The 27,516-nt window shown below is 36.0% G+C and overlaps 1 protein-coding gene across 2 annotated transcripts in view; it reads left to right on the plus strand.

Annotated features, from left to right (window-relative positions):
- Window positions 1-27,516, plus strand: part of RELN (reelin) — a 489,518-nt gene that overhangs the window by 285,025 nt on the left and 176,977 nt on the right. For both annotated transcript variants that reach the window (XM_034666797.1, XM_034666804.1), the window contains exons 11-12: window positions 7,016-7,161; window positions 23,261-23,412. In XM_034666797.1, coding sequence (XP_034522688.1) covers window positions 7,016-7,161; window positions 23,261-23,412 — 298 coding nt within the window. The remainder of the gene's footprint in view (window positions 1-7,015; window positions 7,162-23,260; window positions 23,413-27,516) is intronic.

The following is a 27,516-nucleotide window of genomic DNA, read 5'->3' on the forward strand; positions in this document are numbered from 1 at the left end:
TTGTTTTTGGTCTGAAGCTGACACATTTACTAATTAACTCAATGTTCAGTGAGATTTATTTTGCTCTATATGAACGTCAAAAACGTATAACATTTTTCATCATTTCTGTGCCTAGCACAGGACATAGCATGGTAACCTGCCCAGTGACACTCACTGAAGGAAGGTTTGTTAAGCGAATGAATGAAGTAAGGTTTGTTAAGTGAATGAATGAAGTAAGGTTTGTTAAGCGAATGAGTGAAGATGGGGGCAATGAACATTTACCGACTTCCTGACATTCCCCAATCTTTAGGAGGCATGGCCTACAGTATCTCCATCTAATCTTCACAATTACTCCCATTTCACAGATGCAAAGACAGAGGCTCAGAGAGGCCAAATAGCTTCTCTAGGATCAAACAGTTTTGACTTTTGTAGCCAAGTGTGTTTTACTAGAAAGTCAGCCCTTTCGTTCCTCCGTCTCTTATAGCCTCCCACATTGTACCTGGCATCCTCAGCCTCAATTTGAGAAGGCAAGTCCGAAAACCTCAGACCCTGTGAAAGCCAAGTTGATCTCCATAGACAAGGTTAACAACCGCCCCGTGGAATTTTACATTGTTATTCTTACTCTCATTACTCCAATTCAAATCTGTCACTGTTGTCATTTTGGAGTTGTCATAACTGTTGCCAAGTAATTATACACTTGTCACAAAATATACCATAAATCGAATCTTTATGAATCTTGGTACAAAGTGGTTCAAATGTGAATGCTCAACGAATCCAGAAAATAATGAGAAAAAATACTCTTTAAGCTCCCTCAAATTCACTCACCATGGTTGAATCTATTGTGTCGACTAGAGAAAATGCACTTCAGCCCTCCTGCACCTGGACTGTGTTCATAGCCAAGTTTTCAGTTTTTTAACTGGCATTAAATTACCTAGAAATTGAATGTGTGGAAAAGGACAGAAATTCATTTTGCCTCATGAGAGAAATCATTCTCTTCCAATTTGATTTTTTTTAAAATATAGCATGAAAGTCTGTACATTTATAGACCATTGACCCGGGATGTAGGAGATATGTATTCCTATATGATAATAGCTCTAGCACAGAGAAAGGCTTAGGAAACACAATGATAGGTAGGCTATAAGTCAGTCATTTTCCAAACACTCAATCACACATCTCAATGTAATCCAGAAACTCCTCCACCAACATATCTTATTTCCAGCCAGATATTGGCTAATTTATGACTCTGCCAACAATGCCATTTTAATTAATTTTATTCATCTTATTTCTCTTTCCTCTGCTCCTCATATCTCATCTATTTGCATTGCCTAGATTTTAATTAAAAAACCTCTCCTCTCTAAGGAGCAATCTGAAGTGGCAAAAATAATCACTTAAAATATTACAGTCATTAAAACATTGGCTGTGGTGGAAGCCATGCATTTTCAATTTTCCTACAAGTGATGTTTTAGCTTCCTTTTAAAGTGCACTTTGTATCTGAATTGTCTGCCACCAGCCTGCTTGGCTATCAAAAATGGTCTTCCAGCTGGGTGGGCTGAGTGACAACTCCTTAATGGAGGAAATGGATGGCTCTCTGCTCATGTGGAGGGGAAGGCATACCAGGCAGATTTCATTCCATCTGCCACCAGCTCTCTGCAAGCTGGCATTGCCCAAATGCCCAATATACTCATTCCAACAAAAAGGATATCGTCAAAAAAATAAATTGTAAGGCTACACATGCCTGAAAGAAACATCAGGGCCATTAGACCCAAGGGAGATAATATTAAGAGGTGCCTCAGTGTTCATCTTTGATGAAAACCTAGTTAAACTATGGGGGGGCGATTCCAAGTACAGAGGTGAAGTCATTAACATTTGCAGCAGAGGACAGGGAGCAACCTTAGAAAAATGCTATCCTGAATTGTGGCCAAGGACTTGTTATATTGAGGAATTTGCACGGATGTTTCCTGTTGATGCTTTTCTGAATGGCAAATTCTTGTCACTTAGCTACACTGTGTTCTGCTTTTCAAGTAAAGGAAACCCGTTTAGCTGCAAAGTAGGAAAATATTTTCGATTGACAAATAGAAGCAAATAAGGACTATATTTAAGGGATTTTTAAAATTGGAGATCTCTGGTACTTAGAACTATAAAGTATATGTCATTGATCAGTGCTAAAATAGTGACACAAAGTAAAAATAATTATAATTAATGCACATTAGAAGAGCTAGAAATAGAAACATTTAGAGCCATCTTCAGAATTTATACCTTTATTTTGCCCCAAATACATGCTTAGTTACTTGATATGTAGTCACCATAAGTCAGTCAGAAGCTATAACTCAGGAAATCAAATTTTATGATCATTTGCTCAAAAAAAAAACTTGATAGAGTTTTAGTATACTCAAAATACTCCTGAATTCCAAAATACTCTTGTTTTTATCATATCAAGAACTTGTGTATCTCACAAAGTTAGACATTTAACTGTCTTTTGAACTTGTTTAGATTTTAATTGTTATTACATATAAATGACATGAGTTAAACAAAAACAGCTGGGTATTAAAAATCACTGAGAGCAGTTTTCTGAAATTCTTTTCATACTTTCAATGCACATTTTGCTTGGATTTTTAACATAGTATACTGATATTACACAATGCAAGTTCGTCTGTAAAAAAAAAAAAGTGGCAACAGACATCTTGCATTATTAAGTTTTCCTGTCCTTGGAGAATTTTTGGTAATCTGCCAAAATTTGGAGGGCCTTTAAAGTTCTGATTGAAGCTTCTATCTGCCCTAAATGTGAATGAACGTTTGCAGTATTTTTGCCATATGGTATTGTGGGACATATTCTTTTACATTTTACTAAAGTTTTTAAGTTGACCTGAAGAATTTTAATGACTATTCTAATGAGAAACACAATTAAAAATAGATTTACACATGTTTCTATTTCTCTTTCACATACTACTAAGAGTATGGACTATAGCATTTTATTTTTGGAAAAAATTATCTATCCAGAAATAAAATAATGATTATTGTATAGCACTCAGACGTTTCAGAAATACACTTCCATGGGTAATATAACTTGTGCTTCTAACAGCACCTCTAGGAAATAGATATTATTGACGTCATTCTATAGCCTGAGAAACTGAGGCCTACAGGAGTTAACTGACTTATACAAAACCAAGTAGCTATTAAGTAGAGCAAACGCATGGGAATAGGCCTTCTGATTCCAATCCTCACACTCTTTGAGGATGGATAGCAGCTGAGTCTTCATTTCTTGTCATCTTGATTGGCTTTGGTTTCTAGGATTTTGTTTTCCCAACCTTCATCTCAATTCATGTAAGTGCTGAATTAACTGAGGTAGATTTCAGGGGCCACGGGTTCCCATCCAGAGACAGAGATGCAGTATCAAACAAGCTGATTCTAGCCTCGTCCAAATGCATTCGGGCGTTAAGTTCTGAGTTTGGAGAGCATCTGGGAAACCAGGCCCATTCTAAGATTTTGAGCCCCTGGGACAAATCCTAAACAGAATTCACAGGGAGCTCTAACTTACCTTATAATTGATGTAGGGCTCCTCAGACTGAGAACCCTCAACTGTCCCCCTGCCTTTCACCGGATTCTTAAATACAGGGCCTGTAGACAGTCAACCTCTCAGTAGGCCTGTTCCTGCCTGTTCCTGCTCAGATGACTCAGAAATACTCCAGTTTCACACCAACTGTCCCCTGTTTTATAGTCCCAATATGACCCTGCTGGTTCGTATTACCCTGACTCCAAACCTTGAAAACTCTGGCTTCTACTCAGAAAGGCAGAGGCAGAAGTTGCCTCTTGATCTCCTTAGCATGGTGGGGAGTAGAGCAGCCATCCGTTGCCGTGTGTGTGTGTGTGTGTGTGTGTGTGTGTGTGTGTGTGTTCTGTTCATCCCCAGGCCCTGCTGCCCAGAGAATGACAGCCCCATCTCTCGCTGAGCTGTGACTGTTTACTTTGCATATGTCACCACCTTTTTTTGGTACTGTGTTGCAGCACTAAGATTATGAAAAAGACAATATTCAAAGAGCCGTACTTTTCCCCTCCACACCCAGAGGACTGTGGGCCTATTTGGGAAGGGAGAAGAGAGCTAACTGTAAATCGTCCCTTAAACCTGACAGACAGGATTAGGATATTTGCAGTGGAAAGACCAGCACTGATTGTTCTAAACCACTGCCCTGTCTGTTTGACTTTAGATCTGGCATTATTATTCTTTTACTACAAGCTGTTAAAGAACAACTCCTTCGCTATAGAAATAATAAAACTATGCCAAAACCATACCACTATCTCTTTTATGGAAACTTACCAAAGACAGATCCTACTAGTTTTTAGATCCTATTATATTAGCATGAAAATTGGATTAACATTCAATTAAGGTGAGTATTAGTATTTTTTCAGATTGCTTTATTTATCCTTGATATGGTAAATATTACTTGTGTTTCCTATGCTGGTGCTCTGTAGTCATAGTGTCAAAAATGTATATTTGGTAGATAATTTTCAATAATTATACAATTACAAATGATCTATTCAACTATCTGATGTATTTGGTAACAGCAAAATAACTAACAGAAAGATCCTTTAAAATTATTTCTATTTTTCTAAAACACCAACTGATCTTAATTTTTTGAAATCAGTTTAACAATATTCAGTTAAACAATATCTAGTTTTATAATGGCTTTTTTTACATAAATTTTCCATCTCAACTAAATTAAAATATATATCAAGTATCTTAAAAATATAAATTTTGAGAGAATAGGAAAATATTTATAACACAGTCTTAAAATATTAACAAACAATTCTGAGGCACACAGAACCAAAACTGAAATAATTAAATTGATATTTAGCCAGAAATGACCAAGGTTTCATGTTAAGTGAGTCACTCTTTTTATTATGTAAATATGTCCTTTTGAATTGTAGTTAAATGTTCTGTTTTCACACATATAGGTATTTCATGTATGGCTTTTCCTTAGACAATGACTAAATGTGTCATCTGCACGGATATCAGCATTCTGATATTAATCCCACGTACACCTAGGCCACAGTTGATCAGGATTCCGGAATGTGAAGATAATTGTAAAAAAACGTTACTTAGAGTTTGGTGGATTTATTAGGAAGGTAATCTTTGTTATTTTAGTTAGCCTTTGTAGTCTTCACAGGATAATAGTAGTGGACCCTCGGGTTTGTCACCTTTTGATAGTTTCTACTTACCGTTAAATAAACTGAACCCCAGTTTTGATACTTTGTGTGGGGTATGGATCACATATAGAGCTCAGTTAGCATCTGTTGAGTAATTTGTATTCACTGTGGTGTGAAGAAGATTCCCTGGAGGTGATGCATGCCACGTGCTACAGTAGTATCTAAGATGATGACAGGCTCTGTGGGTATGTCTTATGTTAGTGCTGTGAAATGACTCCCCAGGATCACATGCTGACTCTCTGGAAGCTTCTGGAAGCTTTATTTACTCTTTTAAAATGATATTCTGATTCCTCCCTCAATTGATTTTACCAGCCATAACCAGCTTAATTGTCGTAAAACATTTCTATGCATACATCACTCCCTTATTTTAGGACACCACTGTCAACAGGATATTGTAGAGATCTCTAAGACTTCTACTTAAGATTTTTTTTATGGTCAGGCTCCAGTCAAATTTTGAAAATTATGCCTACTGATCACCTTTGTCGTTCATTCATATTTGTCATCCAACTTGGATTTTTATCACATCCTTTAAAACAGGTTGAAGACCTGTTCATCCATGAAGCCTATGTATTTAGACCAGCCCTGGACAGTGATTCTCACCTTTTCTCACTCATTAGCACTTACCATCTGCTGCCTAGCATTGAGACCTATCTTTGATATCTCTCAACGAGACTGGGATTTTTTGAGAGCAAGGATTATGTATTGTTATACTTCATTATAAACCCCTCTCCAGTACCTTCCTTAATGCCTTCTACATAGTAAGTTCTCTGTACAAAAATAATTGATCACTTAAAAAGGCATAATCATATCGTTCATTCATTCATTATTGAATTATTCAACAATTTTTTTAATTTCTACTATAAGCCACACATTGTTTATACAGCAAGAAATAAAATGGACATGATCCCAGCTCTACACAACTTAAAGTCACTGGGCCTGATATTTTCTGTCCAATTATTTTTCTTCATTTCTATTTCATTTTAAGAGCATATGACACTTAAAAGGACGTTTGATCTTTCTTTTATTAGTATTTCTGTATATATGACTTACTACCAAAAGTTAGTTAATAAAAACATATTTTTACAAAGTATTCAGATTACTCAGCTCCAGAGTTCGATCGTACCTTTGACTATTCACTTTAAGCTGAAAAAATATAGGTTAAAAAAGAAGTATCACAGGAAACTATTTTTCTCTATTCTTTGTAAACCTAGTGCTTTTGGGGAGAATAACAAAGATTGTGATTTCCCAGCTCTTCATTGAGGGCATCATGCACTACTTAGGTCTCACCAGAAACTTTTATTCAAGAGGTAGCCGAGAATATACGATCATATCAGGGATTACTTTGACCTTTTCTATATTCCATGTTTTGAATAGCTGGCTATTTGACTCATATCCCATTCACAGACAAATTGTGAAAGGCTTGAATGGCAAGCCAGAAATATATAGAATATTGAAAAGGTCAGTGTGATTTAGCCCATAAGCACAGTATCGAAAATATATGACAAGTCATTATCACACTTAATTCCCACGACAAGGACTGGGTGAAGATGGGAAATTATTCCAATTAAAATATTCTTGTTTCCTACCGAAGGCTGAAATAGCAAAGCTCAAATGGCCTCTTGACTCCTTTTTTGTGATAACTTAATAAGCTAGAAAGAAATTGTAATTGAATTAAACAAGACCAAAAAAAGGTAACAAGCTCTTCTGATTTGAGCGTCCATCACAGAGGGAATAATATACTGACTTTTCTAAAAACTCTAATTATACATGAGTAAGACAGACACAGCTACAGAACCAATTCCACAGCCACCCCATGCTCTCTTTTCATCTACAGCATAGCTGTCAGTCAGATGGGAACTCCATTTATTTCCATGGAAATGAAGGCAGTGAGTTCAATTTCGCCACCACCCGGGATGTAGATCTTTCTACAGAGGATATTCAAGAGCAGTGGTCAGAAGAATTTGAAAGCCAGCCTACAGGGTAAGTAATTGCTATCCCATGCTGCGTATAGCACCTATATTTATTCCCCTGGACATATTTTAAATGCATATTATTAAATAGCAAAAGCACAGTTCAATCAATATTGATTCTTCTTTTAAAATATTTATTTATTTATTTGAAAGAGAAAGTAGGAGAAGGGGCAGAGGGAGGGAAAGAATCTCAAGTAGACTCCATGCTGAGGGCAGAACCCAACACGGGGCTCCCTCTCGTGACCCTGAGATCTCAACCTGAGCCGAAATCAAGAGTCAGACGCTTCTGCTGACTGAGCCACCCAGGTGCCCCAAAGCCAGTTATTCTTATAGACAGGACAAATGGTTAGACTTCTCTTAAACATTCTTTATTAAATAATCAACTATTTTTATGTGTATTAAAAATATGTAATTGCAAATATCTCTTAACTGCAGTTGAAGCACTTATATCTCATCTTTGTTTATTCGGCTTTTACTGGGAAAAAGTTTTTTTCAATGTGTATAGAAGACAGACTCCACTATGACTATATTGAGACTTTCAGTCATCTTCCTGGGGCCTGAGGTTTATAGATGATGCTACCTGATTTTCAGTGGAATGTAGTTTTGATCTATAAAAATTGTTTAGGGAGTAAAATTTATCTTGGAGAGATTTTTTTAAAAGACTTTATTTATTTATTTGAGAGAGAGAGCACAAGCAGGGGGAGAGGGAAAGGGAGAAACAGACTCCCCGCTGAGCACAGAGCCTGACGCAGCACTTGGTCCCAGGATGCTGGGGTCATGACCTGAGCTGAAGGCAGACGCTTGACGGACTGAGCTACCCAGTCACCCCCTTTGAGAGATTTTTAAAGGAGGAAGATGGGCTGATGTTGAAGAAGATAGCTAAAGCAATGAGAATGGTTCGGTAGTAGTATTTTCTGGCAATTCTGAGCTGTGTGCCTTCTTCTGGGTCCTGTATCCCTAAGGTATTTCCTACTAATTGAGCAGCATTTTCCTAGAAGTTAAAATTGAAAAAAATTAATAGGTTCGGAGAATCTAAATTCATAAGGTAATGTGAGTGGAAAGGAAACTCTAGAAATTTTTTTTTTCAATAAACACATGTGATCAGAACACCAGGTCTTTATTGTTTAGTGTGTGTTTTCTAAGAATATGATGAAGATGAATGAAATTAACATAAAATGAAATTTTATAATGAATATAAAATAACAATAATTTAAGTGTTAACAGTGAGAAACTTTTCCAAAACACAACATTTGAGGTAGTCATGTGTCTCTGATCTCAACTAATTAAATCAAAACTGGATGGAACTTCTAAGTGCCCAGAGCACAAGAAGGCCATGGCTCTGTTGGACTCTCTGCTTCTTTGGTGTTGTCCGGGAATGGCACTCAGACCCAATAAGACAGAAACCTGACCAGTAGCCTAAGCTGCACCGCTGCTGTGACCTTTTGCTGCTACATCAGGGTCTTTCATTATTGAAAGCTAGATTTCTGCTGTGGCTGACCTAGCCCTGCCTCAAGGAGGTCCAGCCTGTGGGGCAGACCAGGTGTGCCTCTGAAAGAGGCTAACACTTTGAGGGACCTCATTTCTTCAGAGCCTAGCAGGGATGCTCAAGGCCTTTAGTCCATAAAGTTCTTCTCCTTGGAAATTCCTGGCACCCTTGAAATTCCATGTCCAGTGTGGCTCCGGTGTCTCCTTGAGGGACCAACAACTACTGCTCCTCTGTTCCATCTCCAGGATTTCCCCAAGAGTCAGACTGCCTGCCATCATCACCCATACACTACACATAACCCTTACACTACACAGGGTTCATTCCACTCTCCTTACAAACCAATGGGCTTTGGTGGGGTCCAGAATTTTGACAATGCAAGGAAGGCTTCTTTACCTACATTTCGGAAATAAGGAACATCACCAGATATCAGTTCTCCCTTTTTGATTCCGGATATGAAAGACCAATTCAAAACCCTTCCCTGGTTACAGAGCTTGACTGCCTGCAAAAGAGTCCCAAATCTTGAAACACAAGAGATTCATTGACCTCCAGTCCTTCATATCTCCAAGCTAATACCATCCATGTGGAAGTGACGAGCCATCCTCTTCAGTGAGACCCACATCCCCTGAGGACATAGATGATTCCCAGTGATACCCAGCCCCCATCCCACTAAAGCAGAGAGAGAAACAGAAACACAAATTTAGTTTCCAGTAGGATAACTCTCATACGCACATAAATCCCTGTCTATCGATCTACCTCTTTCCTCAGAGTCTTCAGTGTTACCACTCTTGTTCTTTTGGGGAGAGAGAAAATTTATTTTTAATTATGGCTTTCATATCCACCTATTCCCTATCCCACAATGCTTTCTTTTCCTTTTTTTCCCCACCTTATTGTATCATAAAAGCTTGTCTATAAAAGAACAAAAGAAAAGCTTTTTTGGATGGATTAATGGTCCATCCTGCAATCTGCTAGTAACATCAGTGAAGATTTAGTACAAACAAACAGAAAACCACGAGTTAAGCTTAGAAAGGAATTGATTTTATATTAGGAGAAACCCAGCGTATCTTGGAAAATTAGTGTACTAGTCCAGAGACATAGCTTGCAAAAAATTTTTCCAATTAACAGGGCAGACATTCCGTTTTCACAGAGCACTAATGGTATGAGAGAATTTGTGGCTAAACCAAATCATTCATCCTCCAAAACAAGGATGGAACTAAAAGTATTTATTCTTTTAAAAAAGAACTAAAATTAAGACACACACAGAGGAACAGCAGCACAAATTCCATCCACTCAGTGACTCAGGTGGTTTCAGTTATGCTCTTTGGCCGCTTCTCAGTACTGAGGATGTATCAGGGTTTTGGTCACAGTTAAGAGACTAATACTTTCGGACCATGACATTGTCAGCAGATCTCTGTTCCAATAACAGAATAATGTGCTTGACAAAAGCACCTGTGCCACTGTAATTGCTATACAATTAATTCCTCTAAGTTCTAAAAGCAGTAAATTATTCTAGCAACTACATCTTTAAGTTTTTTTGCAGCTTTTCCCCTAAGATATCAGGCCACACCCCCCAGATTTATGTCATTTATGCTCTCAGCTGGTTGCCCAGTTATCCAATTTGGCATTATATCATAAAGGTATAAAAGGATAATGAGAGGATCTAGTGTTTCCTGTGTTTGCGTGATGATAAAAATGCTGGTTTAGTCCATGAGTGTGTGTGTGTGTGTGTGTGTGTGTGTGTGTGTGTCCCCTCTCTGCATCCCATTCACCCACGCCCAAATGTTGCTTTATTGGTCCAGGAAAGAATGTTGTCATAATTTTTAATCATAGCTTCAGGGGGAAAAAAGCCTGTCACAAAATCAAATTAATGTGAAATATTTTACATAGGGTAAGAGCTGACAAAGAAAAACAGATTAGGAATTTGGTAGTGAAATTCTTGATGTGTTTTGTTTTACAAGCCAGATTTACTAAATATTTGTCTCATTCTTCAACTCAGTCATCACCCACACTGATAATTTATCATTATTGGCTCACCTGCTGAAATAGAAAATGTAGATAGTAAATCCTCATTGTGCTCAAGAGCAACGGATTGAATTGATTGAGCTCTGTAATTTTGAGGTCACTTTTTCAAAAATAAAAAATATTTTTAATAAATTAATTAAATTGTTAACCTCTATATAATATTTTCACTTAACTATGATTTTCTCCCGTAAGAATTATGAAAGAAAAAAATGAGTATGCAGTCCTCTCTAATACTTTCAAAACACTTCATATGAATGTCAAGAAAAAGGAAAGCCACTATTTTTGGAATCTGGTTTCCCAAAGATTCCTGTTTTCCTACCATTTGAGTCAAACCATTTGATCTCACATCACAAGTATGCAAGAGCTGTTTGCCTCTCATATCTCAAAGTTGTCCTAAATCCAATGTTGATAGGTTTTTTTTTTAAGTGGGATCGTAAAGGTTTTTTTTTTCTCTTTTTCCTAAAGAAGACACATCTGTTACTTCAGCAAGAGAGAAACTTTAATGGATACACTGATAATTTATGTGAATCTTTCTAAACTTTGGCTTAACCTTACAAACACATCATTTAATTAGCAACCACTGTATCTCACCTAGCTGAGACTGCTTTTAGGTGGGAGAGAGCTTTGTAGAAAAACACACTGCTATCATATAGATTTTGTATACTTCTCTTTTATCCCAAATGCAAACATTGTATGTTTTTATTATTCAAATACCTTACTGCTGTCACTGCTCACGTTAAAGAGGAACTCCACAAATATAATGAATATTAGAATATTGAAGCAAGGCAGCATGCTTTAGTCATCTCCACTTGCCCCAAATCCTTGGAAATTACAGAAAATGAGCAAACATATCTATAGTGACACTATAAAACAAAAAAAAAATGTGCCTTAGTTGGGTCAGGAATTATAAAGGATTGTACACAAAAAGAGAGAGAGGAGAAGATCTGATGGAAGGAGGGAGCTATAGGCCCAAATACTGTTTGAATAAGACACTAAAAAAGATGTCTCGGCACTGCTCCAGGACACAGATGCTGGACACAGGAATGAGTTTGGGGCTCCGAGGTACTGCTATAGGGATTGCCAAGTAGGTGTGTCCCTCAGTACACCTACTTCCAAGTAGAGGCTTCTGTTTAAGCAATGAATGTGGACATTTGGAATGGAGAAGCAGGACAATCCAGGTGACTGGAAACCTCAAGGGGGAACAGAGACCCCCCTCATGGTAGTCCCACCTTAAGGCCCATCTGCCACCATCAGTAGCCATAATAATAACAGATACAAATTTAAGCAAATGATCTAGAATCAACAAATCTGAGGAAAATCAATTCCATTTAAAAATCATCAAACTAAAGAACTAAGGTCTGAGAAAATAGAAGTAGTAGAATAAACAAATGGAGATTTTATAAGAAGCATAATTAATAACCTCAAAGGGATAAAAGTGTGTACTGCATTTGAGAAATTAAAATACATATTATGAGGAAGCATAGAGATGTGAGAAACGAAAATATATGATTGTTGAAACAAATTTAATGCGTTTTTTTTCCTCCACTAAATATCAGCATAGGCATAGCTGAAGAGCAAATTAATGAGCTACAAATTGGAGTCTTGAAGTCTACCCAAAACTTAGGGTCACTGGATATAAGAAAAAAGATGTAAAGTATAGGAGGGAATTGGCTCTTCTAATGTTAAAAAATAGGAATTCCAAAAAGAGAAGTCAGAGAGAATATATGGAATGAAATATTCAAAGATATTATTGAAGGAAAGAAGAAAGAAAAGATGTAATTCCTGTGAAGGAAATGTTTAGCAAGATGAATGGGAACATATCCAGTCCTAAAGCATCAGGAAGAAACTTCAGAACACTGATAAAAGAAGAAATCCTAAAAGCTTCTAGGTGAGATTCATACTACTTATCTTGGAAGCACTAAGCATAAGTTTTAAAAAAACAAAGTTATCTAGTTCTGAAAAAGTTATTTGGAACATAAAATTCTTCTCCAGTCAGTTATCATACAAGCATTAGGAAAAAACAAAACACTTTTTATTCCTATAAATATATATGAACCTCATGGTAACCATGTGTTTTTTTGTACATAATCAGAAATCTACAATAGAAACACAAAAAATAAAGAGAATGGAACCCAAGCATAACACTAAAGAAAACAGTGAAACCACAAAGGAAGAGACCAACAGAAGAAGAAAGGAACAGAGAAGAACTACAAAAACAACCAGAAAACAAATAACAAAATGACAATAAGTACATACCTACCAATAATTACTTTAAATGAAAATGGACTAAATGCTCCAGTCAAAAGACATACAATGACTGAGTGGTTAAAAAGATAACACCCTTTTATATTCTGTCTACAAGAGACTCCAGATATAGAGACACATACAGACTGAAAGTGAAGGGATGGAAAAAGATATTCCATGCAAATGGAAATGAAAGCTGGAGTACCAATACTCATTTCAGATAAAGTAAACTTTAAAACAGACTGTAACAAAAGGCAAAGAAGATTATATAATGACAAAAGGGTCAATCCAAAAGAGGATATAACATTTGTAAATATTTATACACCCAACATGGCAGCACCTAAATATATAAACCAAATATTAACAGACATAAAGGGAGTGATTGACAGCAATACAATAATAGTATGAGACATTAATACCCCACTTACCTCAATGGATAGGTCATTCAGACAGAAAATCAATAGGGAAACATTGACCTTAAACAACACATTAGACCAGATGGACTGAATATAAAGAATATTTCATCCATAAACTGCAGAACACCCACTCTTTTCAAATATACATGGGACATTCACCAGGATGGATCATATGTTAGACCACAAAACAAGTCTCAGTAAATTCAAGAAGACTGAAATCATATCAAGCATCTATTCTAACTGTAACAATATGAAACTAGAAATCAACTACAAGAACAAAACCAAAAAAAACAAACACACGGAGACAAAACATTTATTAAACAACCAATAGGTCAATGAAGGAATCAAAGAGAAAATTTAAAAAAAAATACTTTGAAACTATGTGATCCAGCAAAAGCAGTTCTAAGAAGGAAGTTCATAGTGTGGCAGCTTACTTTAAGAAACAAGAAGAGTCCCAAATAAGTAATCCAACTTTATACCTAAAGAACTAGAAAAAGAACAAAGCCCAATTTAGTAGAAGGAAGAAATAATAAAGATCAGAGTAGAAATAAATGAAAGAGACAAAAAAAACACACACACAGAAAAGATCAATGAAACTAAAAGCTGGTTCTTTGAAAAGATAAACAAAATCAGTAAACCTCTAGCCAGACTCATCAAGATAAAAAGAGAGGAGCCAAATAAATAAAATCAGAAATGAAAAAGGAAAAGCTAAAACTGACATCACAGAAATACAAATGATCATAAGCAACTACTTATAGTTACATGCCAACAAATTGGAAAACTTAGAAGAAATGGATAAATTCCTAGAAACACACAGTCTTCCAAGGCTGAATCACAAACAAATAGAAAATCTAAATAGACTAATTACAAGTAATGAAATTGAATTAATAATAAAACTTTCAACAAATAAAAGTCCAGAACCAGAGAGCTTCACAGGCGAATTCTACCAAACATTTAAAAAATAATACCTATCATTCTCAAATTATTCCAAAATATTGAAGAGAAAGGAACACTTCCAAACTCATTTTATGAGGCCAATGTTACCCTGACACCAAAACCACAGGAAGCCGAAAGAAAGAAAGAAAGAAAGAAAGAAAGAAAGAAAGAAAGAAAGAAAGAAAGAAAGAAAGAAAAAGAAAGAAAGAAAAAGAATTACAGGCCAGTATCCCTAAGGATCACAGATGCAAAAATCCTCAAAAAAAAAAAAATTAGCAAGCTGAGTTTGACAACACTAATATGATCATACACCATGATCAAGTAAGAAAGATTAATTCCAGGAGTGTAAGGATGGTTCAACATCCTCACATCAGTCAACATGATACATTACATTAACAAACCAAGGATAAAAATCATATATTCATCTTAATAGATGCAGAAAAGCATTTGACAAAATTCAACATCCATGTATAGCAAAAACTCTTAACAAAGATATAGAGGAAACATACTTGAATGTAATAAAGGCCATATATGACAAACCCACAGCTTACCATCATACCCAAGGTTGAAAAGCTGACAGCTTTTCCTGTAAGATCAGGAACAAGGAAAGTATGTCAGCTCTCATCTCTTTCATGAAACATAGTATTGGAAGTCTTAGCCACAGTAATTTGACAAGAAAAAGAAATAAAATAATCCAAATTAGAAAGGAAGATGTAAAACTGTCATTGTTTGCAGGTGACATGATAATTTATATAGAGAGAACCTAAAGACTCCACCAAAAAACTGTTAGAACTAATAAATTAATTATGTTGCAGGATATGAAATTGACATATAGAAATCTGTTGCATTTCCGTACATTAATAAGCTATCAGAAAAAATTAAATCACTGTGATCTACACCTGAAACTAATAGGATATTGTATGTCAATTATACTTCATTGGGGGGGGGGAAACCTTTTCAGACACACAGAGTTCAGAAAATTTACTATCCCCCAAACCCACTGTGAAAGAATTACTAGGAGATATGTTCCTGGAAATTAATCCAAGAGAAATATGATAGATTCAAGAAAGAGTAGTGATCAAAGAAAAAAGTAAAGCCTATAGTTCAGTCTAAATAAGTATTGATTATTAAAAAGTTTTAATAAAAATTTGAAATTAAAGCCCAAATGACCTCAACTTGAGAAGTACAGAGGGAAAGTGACAAGAAGAAAAGAAGAGTAAGGAAGTAAAATACTACCAGAGTTCCTAGCTTGCTTGGAATGAGGATATGGATCTGGGATAACTCTTAATGTTAATAATAATAATAATAATGTTAATAGAAAACTTTAAGTGTAAATATGTGTGTTGAAAAATTAGATTAGCCAGATAGAGGCCATATAACTTCTGAAGCATCAGGGTTACATGGGACACAGAGGACTGAGTCTCATACATGCCAGGAAAGTAACAAAAGGAAACAATAAAAAACAGGGTAAAATAGAAAACAGAAAACAATTGGTCAGGAATCAATCTAAACATATCAGTAACCCAATAAATTTAACTGAGTTTTATTTATTAAATGAGATTTTCAAACATATCAGTGACCCAATAAATTTGAGTTATATTCATTTATTAAATGAGATTTTCAAAGTAAGTTTTTAAAAGTAAGTTATTATTTACAATAACACAAGAAATTAAAACTCAAAGAAGAGAAACAAATATACCAGGCAACTACAACAAAAGAAGGAGGCATATTAAAATCAGAAAATTCGAATCAGATAAAATAGAATCCAAATTTAAGCACTAAAAGGGCTAAAAGGGGATATTTTATGCAACTGTATATGTAGAACACTTGCCACAATGATAGCACATAATAAGCAATCAAAAAACTTAGGAATTAGCTTTCATTCCAACTATAATTATGGTTAGTAATGGGATATGAGGAACGTGGTGCTCAAAGGAAAATTATACTCAAATTAATTAATGAGACATAGAAGAAACACAAACAAAGTTGAATCGGCCAATGAAACCTAAATTGGATTATCTAAATAAACCAATGAAGTGTCATTAAGAAAAAAGACCATATTAGTTAAAATGATAATTGGATATATTTTAAAACCGTGGAAGTGCTAAAATGGATCTGAGTAATCTTGTTGCAAACTGTTCAAAGAACATAGATTATATCTTATTTGTTCTGGTTTGCTTTGGGCCTGGGTTCTAACACCACTTTTTCTTGAAGCAAATTGTTTTTATACTTTAAAAATATAAGCAGTAAAATTTCAACTAACAAAAAAGTAAGTGCTGTATTGTCCTGGAACTCCTTCACAGAAATTTAATGTGCAGCCCATTTACACACCATCTTTGCTTTGGGTTCTGCCATTCTTGAGTTGGTTCGGAGCCACCCACCTCCCCCTCCAAAAACCAGCTGTCCGTGTGAGCATCCAGAGCACAACCACTGGCTTCCCTTCCAGGATAGAATCTTTGCTGAGGTCACAGAGAAAAAGAGAATGAAATCCGAATCCTTCCAAAGTGATTTAATTTCTGGCAGCTTGGCACAACAGTAGCCCGTGATAGGATTTCTCTGTGGAAGGTATTAGAGGAGGTTGCTGGCACTGAAATGTTTAGATGCCCATGTTGTCAACCTTGTCGGTGTTCCCCATGGACCTTCCTCAGTGGTTCATCTGGTCACCATTGGCCGCAAGTCAGTCCTGATGATCTAGGAGTTTCTGTGAAGTAAGAGCAGAGCTCTGACACCTCAAGAAGCATAGCTTGGAGTTACCTGTGCTCGAGAGCACATCCAGGAGCATTAGGGAATTGATGATTTAATTCCTCAGGCCCATAAGTATGCTAAATAGTGTAACTATTTATTATTATATTTTGAATTCAAAAATAGGAAAATGACTACAGTTTGGTATATATATATAACAAAATATTGTGTGGCTCATTTATAAAGAGTTAGTTATATCCTGGAAAATGTGTACATTACTAATGGAAGTAAACGAAGAGTATAAACCATCTATATATTATTACCACAACTATTTGGAAATATACATACAAAAAATATTAGAAATAAATAAACTAAAATATTAATTGTGCCTGCCTCCAGGAGAGTGTGGTTATGGTCGACTTTTTCCTACCTTTTTATTTTCCAATTTTTCAATAATGAGAATGCTGGTATCATAATAGAAAACAAATAAAATTTCTTTTTTAAAGTTTCAAAAAATATTTCCAACTGTACTTCTCCATGTGGGTATCCTCCACCAGGGGACAGACATCTTTTTTGTGAAACGTCTTCCTCTACTTAAAAATTAAAAGCAACTAGTGGCAAATACTGTGCATGATGGAATGCTCAGAATTCCAATACCCTGGCAAGATATAGAAAAGATGCTTGGAGGGCAAACAGGACTCAGCCTGAGGTCAAATTGGCTTACCCGTATTTGGTGTCACTGACTTTTTCAATGGTTAGAGAGAGAGGAGTCTCTCCCTCCAACTTCCATTGCTAACAACCCTCTTCTACTACCACCCATATCCTATTAAGATAACTGCTTTATGAATTTGCTCTGAAGAAGCTCTTCCAATAAATATATTTTTTAAAAAAACAGCTCATCTAAGATTATAGAAAAAAAAATTTGAGTAAGACAGTGGTTTTCCGATATTAGCCATGGCTTCATCTCTGATAGATGACTTACTATAGAGACACCAAAATTCAAAGTCTTAGTTATATGTTTTAACGGCACTGCTTGCTTACTGGATTACACTTACAACTGACTCAGTATGTCTTTCTTAATATTGAGTGTTATCCAGTGGGGCAGGGGGACAAGTAAAAGGCAATATAAACTCAATACAACAATTTTATATTGGCTTCCTTGTTCCAGGGAAATAGTAGCAAAGAATCTTACACATAGCCATTGAAAACCAAAACTGCATATAAACCAACAAGAACAATCTCCATTATAGCCCCTTCAATATAAGTTGGTGCTTTTATTAAAAATGGGCTTTAAATTATTTAGAATTCTTCAGAACGGTTTGAGCATCTTCTTGTATTTTCTACAAATTCTTCCTTCTGTCCTACTCAGAAGAATTATGTTCTCTCTGACTTAGAATACTTTTCACAAAAATGCTTATAAAGCTAAAGAAGGATTTTATTTAAGCTTATAATTCAAGGTAAATGGACTGAAGATAGGTTGGCAGTCTAACTGACTTAATATTGTATTAAGTGGATCTTTCTTTTTCTTTTATAAGCATGTTCATTTTTACTAAAGCAAAACCCACTTGACCATTTAGATAACATAAATAATGAATTGAGGAGCCCAGAAGATTACAGACAGAAATCATGAATAGTACCAGAGATCCACAGATAAAGTGCAATTTTTCTTTCAGCTCAGCGTCCCCTTGCTTAAAGATTAAGTCGTAGCACTTGCATATGGTACAGTGACTTTGTCCAGTCTTGTTGCTTTGCTAATTCTGTATGAAAAAATAAAAATACCCATTATAATTTAGAAATTCCTTTGAATCGCGTCCTCAGCTTACTTTAAAACAAAGATAGCGCTACGTTTTACGGGAGGAGGAGGGGAAGCTAACGCTTACTGACACGCCGTCACGTCCCAGGCAGTACATTATTTTCTCTAACCATCCTCCAGTCTAGGTCATATTTCTGTCTTATTGGTGAGAAAGCTGAGTGCTTTCTCCCATTGTGAAGACAATATTCTTTATTAATGTTATTCTGACAAGAGTGTAAATCAACATAATGCATGTAATAAAAACCTAAGACAAAATTGAATTTGAGTGAAATACAGGGGAACCAATTGAAGAAAAGAATTTTTGAAATGCAGTGCATGCAGGGAAGCTTTCAGATAGAGCTCATCCTTTACCTTCACCTAAGCTGTCATGCTACAGGGAAAAACCTCTAAATGAAGGTAGAGGAGCCTTCAGTCAAAGTTCACACCTTGCTAGACCTCACAGGGCTCATACTCAAGATAAACCTCATGAATATAAATGAATGTGAAGGGTCTTTACCTATGGCACATCCCTTTTTAAATAACAGAGAATTCATCCCAAATAGAGACCTTATGGATAGAATGAACTTATTTAACCTCAGAGAATTCATAGAGATTAAAAAAATCTTATGAATTTGGTAAATGTGGGATCTCATAGCCAGGCTTTATCCTATATCTTAGCTCAAACCTAAAGTAGCCAACTTCAGGTGATTTAATGTATTCCAGAAAATGTAATAAAACATTTTCATAGATAACGTGGAATGCTTCATTAGCTTTAGAGCATTTTATGCCAATATTTTAGGCAAAGAATATCTGATTAAAATATGACCTCTATTCCCTGTGTTCATATTCTTAGTATTTTCATCAACCTATAATGAGATCATCCAAGTTTTCATTCTGAATAAAAATTGAATGCCTTTCTTCTTTTTTCCTGAAAATTACAGTCTTACTGAGAAGCAGATATGTAAAGGAAAAATCAAAAGTCCTCCCATGCTAATCCCATTTCTTACAGTTAAAATATACACATATATTCATTCAGAAATTTTTCTATGATTACACACACACACACCACCCACCAGAGTCACATTTTGTAAACTGTGCCACAACTTAATTTTTAAAAAAACTACCAAATAATGAATGTATCTTCTAGTCAGTAAATATAGATCAGTATTTTTAAAAAAGTGATGTACCAGTTTATCTAATTGAACCCCTATTGATAGACAAAGAATATTATAATGAAAAATTTTGCATACTTGTTAAAGTATCTTTGAAAGGTAAATTTTTAAAAGAGAAAAGGAAAATTAGAGAATCAGATATATATGCGTACATATACATACATGTAGGTAGGTAATTTTCATTTTGATAGTTACTGCCAAATTACCCTTCAAAGAATAGATTTCATTCTATTTTTAAGCTAATGAAGGAGATCTTTTTTTTAATTTCAGCTTTCCTGAGGCATAATTGACATATAAAATTGTGAAAAAGTTAAAGTGCATCATGGTGATATGATATATGTATTCGTTGTGAAAGAACTCCATCTAGTTAATTAACACATCCATCACCTAACATATTTATCTTTTTTGTGTGAAAAGATTTAATTTCTCCTCTCTTGTGTCTTTCTTAGAAGTATCAAAGTATGAGCTGATTAAAACATAATTAATTGTATTCTCAAAGCATTCCAAAATAGTTGATAGAGAGGACCATCAGCTTTCCAGCTAATAAACTCCTTTAAATTATCTTTACTTACAAAAATATTCCTCTTTTTTTGACACAAAACAGAAAGTCATAGTTTAAAGATCTAAATTAAACATCATTGTGACCTTGCTACGTCTAAGGAACAAAGTTGCCTTAAGACATTTTATTGATTATCAAACTTTTTTTTCTGTGTTCCAAATTCAACTGACTCTATTATAAATAATAGGCACCACTGTATTTATAATAAATAATACAGGGGCTCTTTTTTGAGTTAATCATCAAAGCATAAATATAAATTGCTATGTTGTAGAGGTGTCTCCCCTGTAGGCAGACATTCCTTCAAATGCAGTTCACACACAACCACATTTACCTGGGGAAAACATAATTTAGACCGTAGAGAAGTAACACTCCTTTTCAGGAAAATTGCCATGCCATCAAAAATACCACTAAAACTATAAAGTTCTTGAGATACCACTCCTGGCCTCAAAGATTTACTTATGTTATAATTTTACTTCATGTAATTGATTGTCAGGAGACGCTCAGGGACCATGTCGTTTTTATAACTAGAAAAGACCCACAACTTTGCGCCCGTACAGATCTGACTCTGAAGTCCAGGGAGTGCAAGGCTGTGTCTGCCATCCCTCAAGGATACTTTGTCTCCAACTAAGCCCGAGCCAGTTTCTATACAAATTCATGAAAGAATGAGCTTATGCTACAACAGGCTTCTACTGAATTTTTAATAAATGCAAGATAATTTATTCAAATCACTGACGCTTTTACAATATGCTTTTTTAGATCTCTCTCTGCTTCTTTCTCTTCAAAGCAGACTAAACTTTCCATTTCACTTGATTATAAACATTTAGGTTTTGAAAGAAAATAACTTCACTTTTGTTATCTTCCAACAGCTAAAAGTGGGAGAAATAAAGACTAATATAGAGTAAAATGGAAGATATGGGGGCTTAAAAATAAATATTGGAAAAAACATACAGGTGTGCCTGGGCAGCTCAGTCCGTTAAACATCTGACTCTTGGTTTTGGCCCAAGTCGTGATCTCAGGGTCGTGAGACTGAGCTCTGCATCAGGCTTCACTCTCAGTGAGGAGAATGCTTGGGATTCTCTCTCTAAAATAAATATATAAATTTTTTTAAATATTTTATTTATTTATTTGGCAGAGAGAGACAGCGAGAGAGGGAACACAAGTAAGGGGAATGTGAGAGGGAGAAGCAGGCTTCCAGCCAAGCAGGGAGCCCAATGTGGGGCTCGATCCCAGGACCCTGGGATCATGACCTGAGCCGAAGGCAGGCGCTTAACGACTGAGCCACCCAAGCGCCCCATAAAATAAATGTATAAATCCGAAAGAAAGAAAGAAAGAAAGAAAGAAAGAAAGAAAGAAAGAAAGAAAGAAAATAAAGAAACAGTCTGAATATATCTCACACAGTTCCGTCTGTGGCGGATGTCTTGAAAATAATTCATTTAGATTCATCTAGAAGAGTTATTCATTCACAACTAATAATGAGAAAAAGACTACTAATTTCATTTTTCACTTGAATAGAAGGTTCTCTTAGTCCATGACAATTCCATCTTTTTCAATTCAATTTTTCACTTTAAAAATACTCTAAAGCCTAAAAGGAGTCATCATATGCATCATTTATAACCTTAACTTGCTTTGTGGATCAGTAGGCTGAGTGGTTTAATTGGGATAAATGGAGCAAGTAAAAGACTAATGAACCAGTGTGAAATTTTCTTGTATGAGTCAAGAGAGGCTCCTCGTTAATTTACAGTGGTCCGACACTATTAAGAGCTGCTCCACAAAGTTATTTTTGAGTTTCTTTTTTTTTTTTAAGATTTTATTTATTTATTTGACAGAGATAGAGACAGCCAGTGAGAGAGGGAACACAAGCAGGGGGAGTGGGAGAGGAAGAAGCAGGCTCATAGCAGAGGAGCCTGATGTGGGGCTCGATCCCGTAACGCCGTGATCACGCCCTGAGCCGAAGGCAGACACTTAACCGCTGTGCCACCCAGGTGCCCCATATTTTTGAGTTTCTTGAATGATTAATATAATCTTTAAAATACAAAAAAAAATTAGGCATTTCCTAAACACCTGAGTCCCAAATCTATTATAAACTGAAATGGTTCAACATAATCTCCTTGACACAGTACACTCGTTAGAACCCTAACTACTAAAATAACAACAAACTGGGAAACAGAAGATCTCAGTTTTAGAGCTAAACAGGTAGTTGGCCTTAGGCAAGCCACTTACCTCTGTATGTCCCAGTTTCCTCCATCTATGGGCAGGTGAGTTGCATGAATAGCAGTGTCCAGATTAGACACAACCAGAAATAAATACTAAGGAGAAATAGGAGCTTTAAAATATTAGATATTTTTGTTCTCTTCTGTATAGCCAAGTATATATTTTTTGACATGATCCAGTTTAAATCTCATCTTTTTTTGAAAACTGGCTAGGCTCTTGCCACTCTTATGACTTTATACTCTATAACTATTTGTTAATGTGCAAAATACCATACAAGTGTTTATGATCTTATGATCTGTCTTTTATGGTTCCCTGTTTCCTTCGTTCAAATCTGACCCCTCCATCTTGACTAGAAGGACTTTGAGAATAAAAACTGTACATAGTATTGATTACATTTCTCCTTCTACAGAAAAGTCATAATTGTGAACGGAATGCGTTTACAAGTTGGTTCATTACTAAAATCTGTCGTACCATATCTTTATTTCAGAATTATTGATTACTAGGTAAATGTTCCTCATGAAAAATAAAATGTTATACTCTATAAAGCTTTGACTTAATATTCCAACTGTTCATGATTCTCATTTTTTTTAAGGTGGGACATCTTGGGAGCTGTCATTGGTACAGAATGTGGAACAGTAGAATCAGGTTTATCAATGGTCTTCCTCAAAGATGGAGAGAGGAAATTATGCACCCCATATATGGATACCACCGGTTATGGGAACCTAAGATTTTACTTTGTTATGGGTAGGTACATTTCGAACAAATTTTGTTGACCTAAGGCAGAACCTAGACCCCTATGGAAGTAAGATTGTTTGTTGTCTAACAACATAAATTGAAATTCATGAAATATGGGTTCTACTAGATGAGCAAAAACTCACACCTGCTTCAGACCAGCCCTACTAGAACCATCCTACAAGAAAGCTAGTTCTGGTGTGCCTTGATAGGCCTGAAGATAAAATGCCATATACCTTCATCCTGCCTCTCCCTCAGTTGTCATAGTTGAAAAGACAATGGGAGAGAAGCTGAGAACAAAATAACTCCTTTGTCCAAAGTCCCCCAAAAGCAATCATCTAGGTAAGTCATTTGTTTTCCTGGGTATATCATCATTGCATCACTGTTTTTTTGTGGGAAGCTAAGGAATAGGTTTATAATACTTCAATAACACTGTCTACTTTTTAATATGTAGAAATCACCCAAAGAAAGTGCTCATAAGATGTATTTTTCTCCAGATTATTGTAGAGCAAATAATTAGGTTAACATTTAGAAAAGTACTCAAGGAAGAATGAGGGGGTTGAAATTAGGGACCTCTCAAATTTATCATGTTAGTTACGTTTTCTTCCACTGGATGTCATTCCAGAAATGAGAGTAGGTGTCACATGCCTTTTTTTGTTGAGTGACTGGAAAAGCACAGGCAACACCTGGAAGTGAAACAGGAAATAAACATTTACCACCTTTGAACTTACTCGCGAAGATGTCAGCTCATCAGGACACAGGCCCCCTGAGTATGGGCTTCAGCACTGGCTGTTTATTTCCCACACATTCCTTACTTCGTACAGGTCAGAGTGGCATGTAAACTTCAGATTATGTCAGGCTCCAAAACACTGTCTGCTTGATGCTACCTCATTTTCAATGATGATCTGCTTGATAACAGGGAAGTTGTGCATATAAAATATAATAATGTAATCTTCCTACATTAAGGATCTCTCCACCTCAACTCTGAAATGGTTTGTATACTTAGAGACCCAGAGCTCATTTCCTTTACATAATTAGGATTCAAACTGGCTCTCATTTTATTAAGAAAGATTCCTGGGGAACCTTGACCTTCCCTCAGAAAAGTTGTAATAAACATTCAGCTTGTCAATGCTTCTAATTTTAAGCATTTTCCCTTTTTACCATTTTTCACATAATATATTTGATTTCTTGATTTTTTTCAAGGGGAATCATACTCAATCAACCCCATTCGGTGCCTTTGTAAGACGCTGGTGTGTTTATATAAGTGTCTTTGTAGAAGAAATTTAGTCATCTTTAATTATTTCTGAAACAAAGCAGATTATTAATGAATCAATTAAAATAATATCGACTATGAGGAAAAAAAACTTATTTGAATGAGCCAAAAGTACATTATTATCCCAAAAAAAGCATCTCCATTTAATTTTTAAAATTAATTAATTCTGATTGACTAGAGAGCATTGAGCTAGGTAACGTGGAGAATACAATCAGGGGTAATAACAGTACCTAAATTTCAGAGTTGCTGATCAGTGATTGAATTCATGCAAATCCCTTAAAAAGTACCTAATGCAATAGGTATGACTCAATATATCTTTTTTATATATATAAAAATTACTTAGAATTCCTGCCCACAAGTAACATCTAAAAGTCAGAGAAAGACAGATACCTATGATTTCACTCATATGTGGAATTTAAGATGCAAACAAACAAAGGAAAAAGAGAGACAAATGAAGAAACAGACTCTTAACTATAGAGATCAAAGTGATGGTCACCAGGGGGGAAGAGGGTGGGGGATGGGTGAAATAGGTGCCGGGAACTAAGAGTACACCTGTCACGATGAGCACTGAGTAATGTACGGAGTTGCTGAATCACTGTATTGTACACGTGAAACTAATATAACACTGTATGTTAACTGTACTGGAACTTAAATAAAAATGTTCAGGAAGAGAGAGAATGTAATGGGGTGTAATGAAATGAAGATGCTATGGAAGTGCCAAGGACACTGTGGGTCGCTGCAATGTTGGGATCAGGACAACACCCTGCGAGGGAGATGACGCTTGAACCAGTCATGGAAGGATGGCTATAACGCAAATCTAAAGGGATTTATAAACTGAAACTAATATAACACTGTGTTCATTATACTTGAATAAAAGTTTTAAAAACAAAAAAAAATTATAACTTACCTCTAAAGAATAGATGCAGGAGAAAGATGATAGTTTCTGAAAGTAGAGGGAAATAAGGGACATTTTATTTTATACAAAAGTCAGAACAGAAACTGTAACGTAAAAATCTATCCCTATACTTCTGCCGTTATTTAAATGGGATAGTTAATTTTGAGTGTCATATTGAAACGGAGAATTATGAATATGAAAAATAAATTTTTAAGGGTTTGAAGGGAGAAGAGAATGCCAAGCTAAGCCAGCATTTTGAGAAAACGTACAAGCATAAATTCATGTGGTATGTTTGGGGCGGGTGATTTTTCCCGATACAACAGAGTGGAAAGATAGAAGGTGGGGCAAGAAAAGAGAACTGGCACCAGAATGTGATCTTCTTTAATATCGACTAAGTGGCCGGGTTCCTCCTCTAGGCAGCGTGGAGCCACCAGATGATTCCTGTCACTTCTCTGACACATTCTCATCTGTGTTTTAGATAACTCTGCCATGAATGTGGAGGAAAGACTGAAACACTCAGAAATTGGAGGGCAGGAGACCAGTTAGGGTAGGGTTACCAGAGTTAGTGGAGAAAAACCAAAACAGCTTTTTAATTTTTTTTTAATGGGTGGTGCTATCAGTTAAGCATTGGACTCTTGGTTTTGGTTCAGGTTGTGATCTCAGGATCGTGAGATTGAGCCCCTTGTCGGGCTTCACACTCAGCACCGAGCTGCTTGAGATTCTCTCTCCCTCTGCCCCTCCCACTCGTACACACACATTCTCTCTCTCTCAAATAAATAGTCTTTAAAAGATTTTTTAATTGAAGCATAGCTGACATGCAGTATCCTACTAGTTCCAGGTGTACATCATAGTGATTTGATAGTTTCAAACATAATAAAATGATCCTGCGATGAATCTCATTACCATCTGTCACCACACAGTTATTCCAGTATTATTGACTACGTTCCCTATGCTACACTTTAAATCCCCATGATTTATTTACTTTATAACTGGAAGTTTGTACTTCTTAATCCCCTTTACCTATTTAAATCTGAATTTCAGGTAAACAAATAATTTTTTCATATAAATAGTGTTCATGCAATATATTTCACCCGGTAACCCTAAGTTAGGAAGCTATTGCACTAGTCCAAGCAACAAAGGAATATGGCAATGACAGTGGTGCTAATATAAAGGAGGGGACAGCAAATAAACAGCTGAAGAGAAGGAACCAACAGAGGTTCACACCCAGAAGACTATGGGGATTGTGAGACCAGTATTAGGACAGAGATTTCTTTCTTGGATTTCTTCCTTGAATTTCTTGGGTTTCTTCCTATTTCCTGAAATAGGAAATATACAAAAATAAATAAATAAAGAGCAGATGTAAATAAGTAAGAGTAGAAGATTTTGGTATTAGGTGTGTTGAGGTTGAGGCTTCTGGGAAGCCATACGAAGGTAGAAATTTTTCTCAAGATGTGAACCAGATTTGAAAGTCATCAGTACACAGGTGACAATTGGAGCCACTGGAGTTGCTGTGCTCTCCCAAACAGAGGACAGAGTAAACAAAGGACAGGCAAAGTTCTTAGGGGTAACCCTCATCTAAGTAAAGGTGGAAGGCATAGAGGTAGACAAAGGATACTGAGAAAGGACATAGAGACATGGGAGGAAGGTGTTGTTTTACGCTGAAGGAGGAAGGGAAGGGGTGGCGATCAGCCCACAGGGGAGCCAACCAGGAAAGGGGCTGAGAGCCCCCCAGGTACTTCTGAGAGAGTATTTCCCATGGTGTGATGCACGGGAAGCCAAAGCACATAGAGTTAAAAGAAATACAAGATGTGTGTTCCTGGAAAAAGGACTGCTCCATCAAGAAGTTCATCAGTAACAAGAAAAGAAATGGGGTCTGGATCTTGAGGAGAAAGCAGAATCTAGCAAAGGTGGTTTTTAAGATAGGAGAGGATGTAATAGGACAGGACAG

Source organism: Ailuropoda melanoleuca, chromosome 1, assembly GCF_002007445.2.
Source record: "Ailuropoda melanoleuca isolate Jingjing chromosome 1, ASM200744v2, whole genome shotgun sequence".
Taxonomy (NCBI): Eukaryota; Metazoa; Chordata; class Mammalia; order Carnivora; family Ursidae; genus Ailuropoda; species Ailuropoda melanoleuca.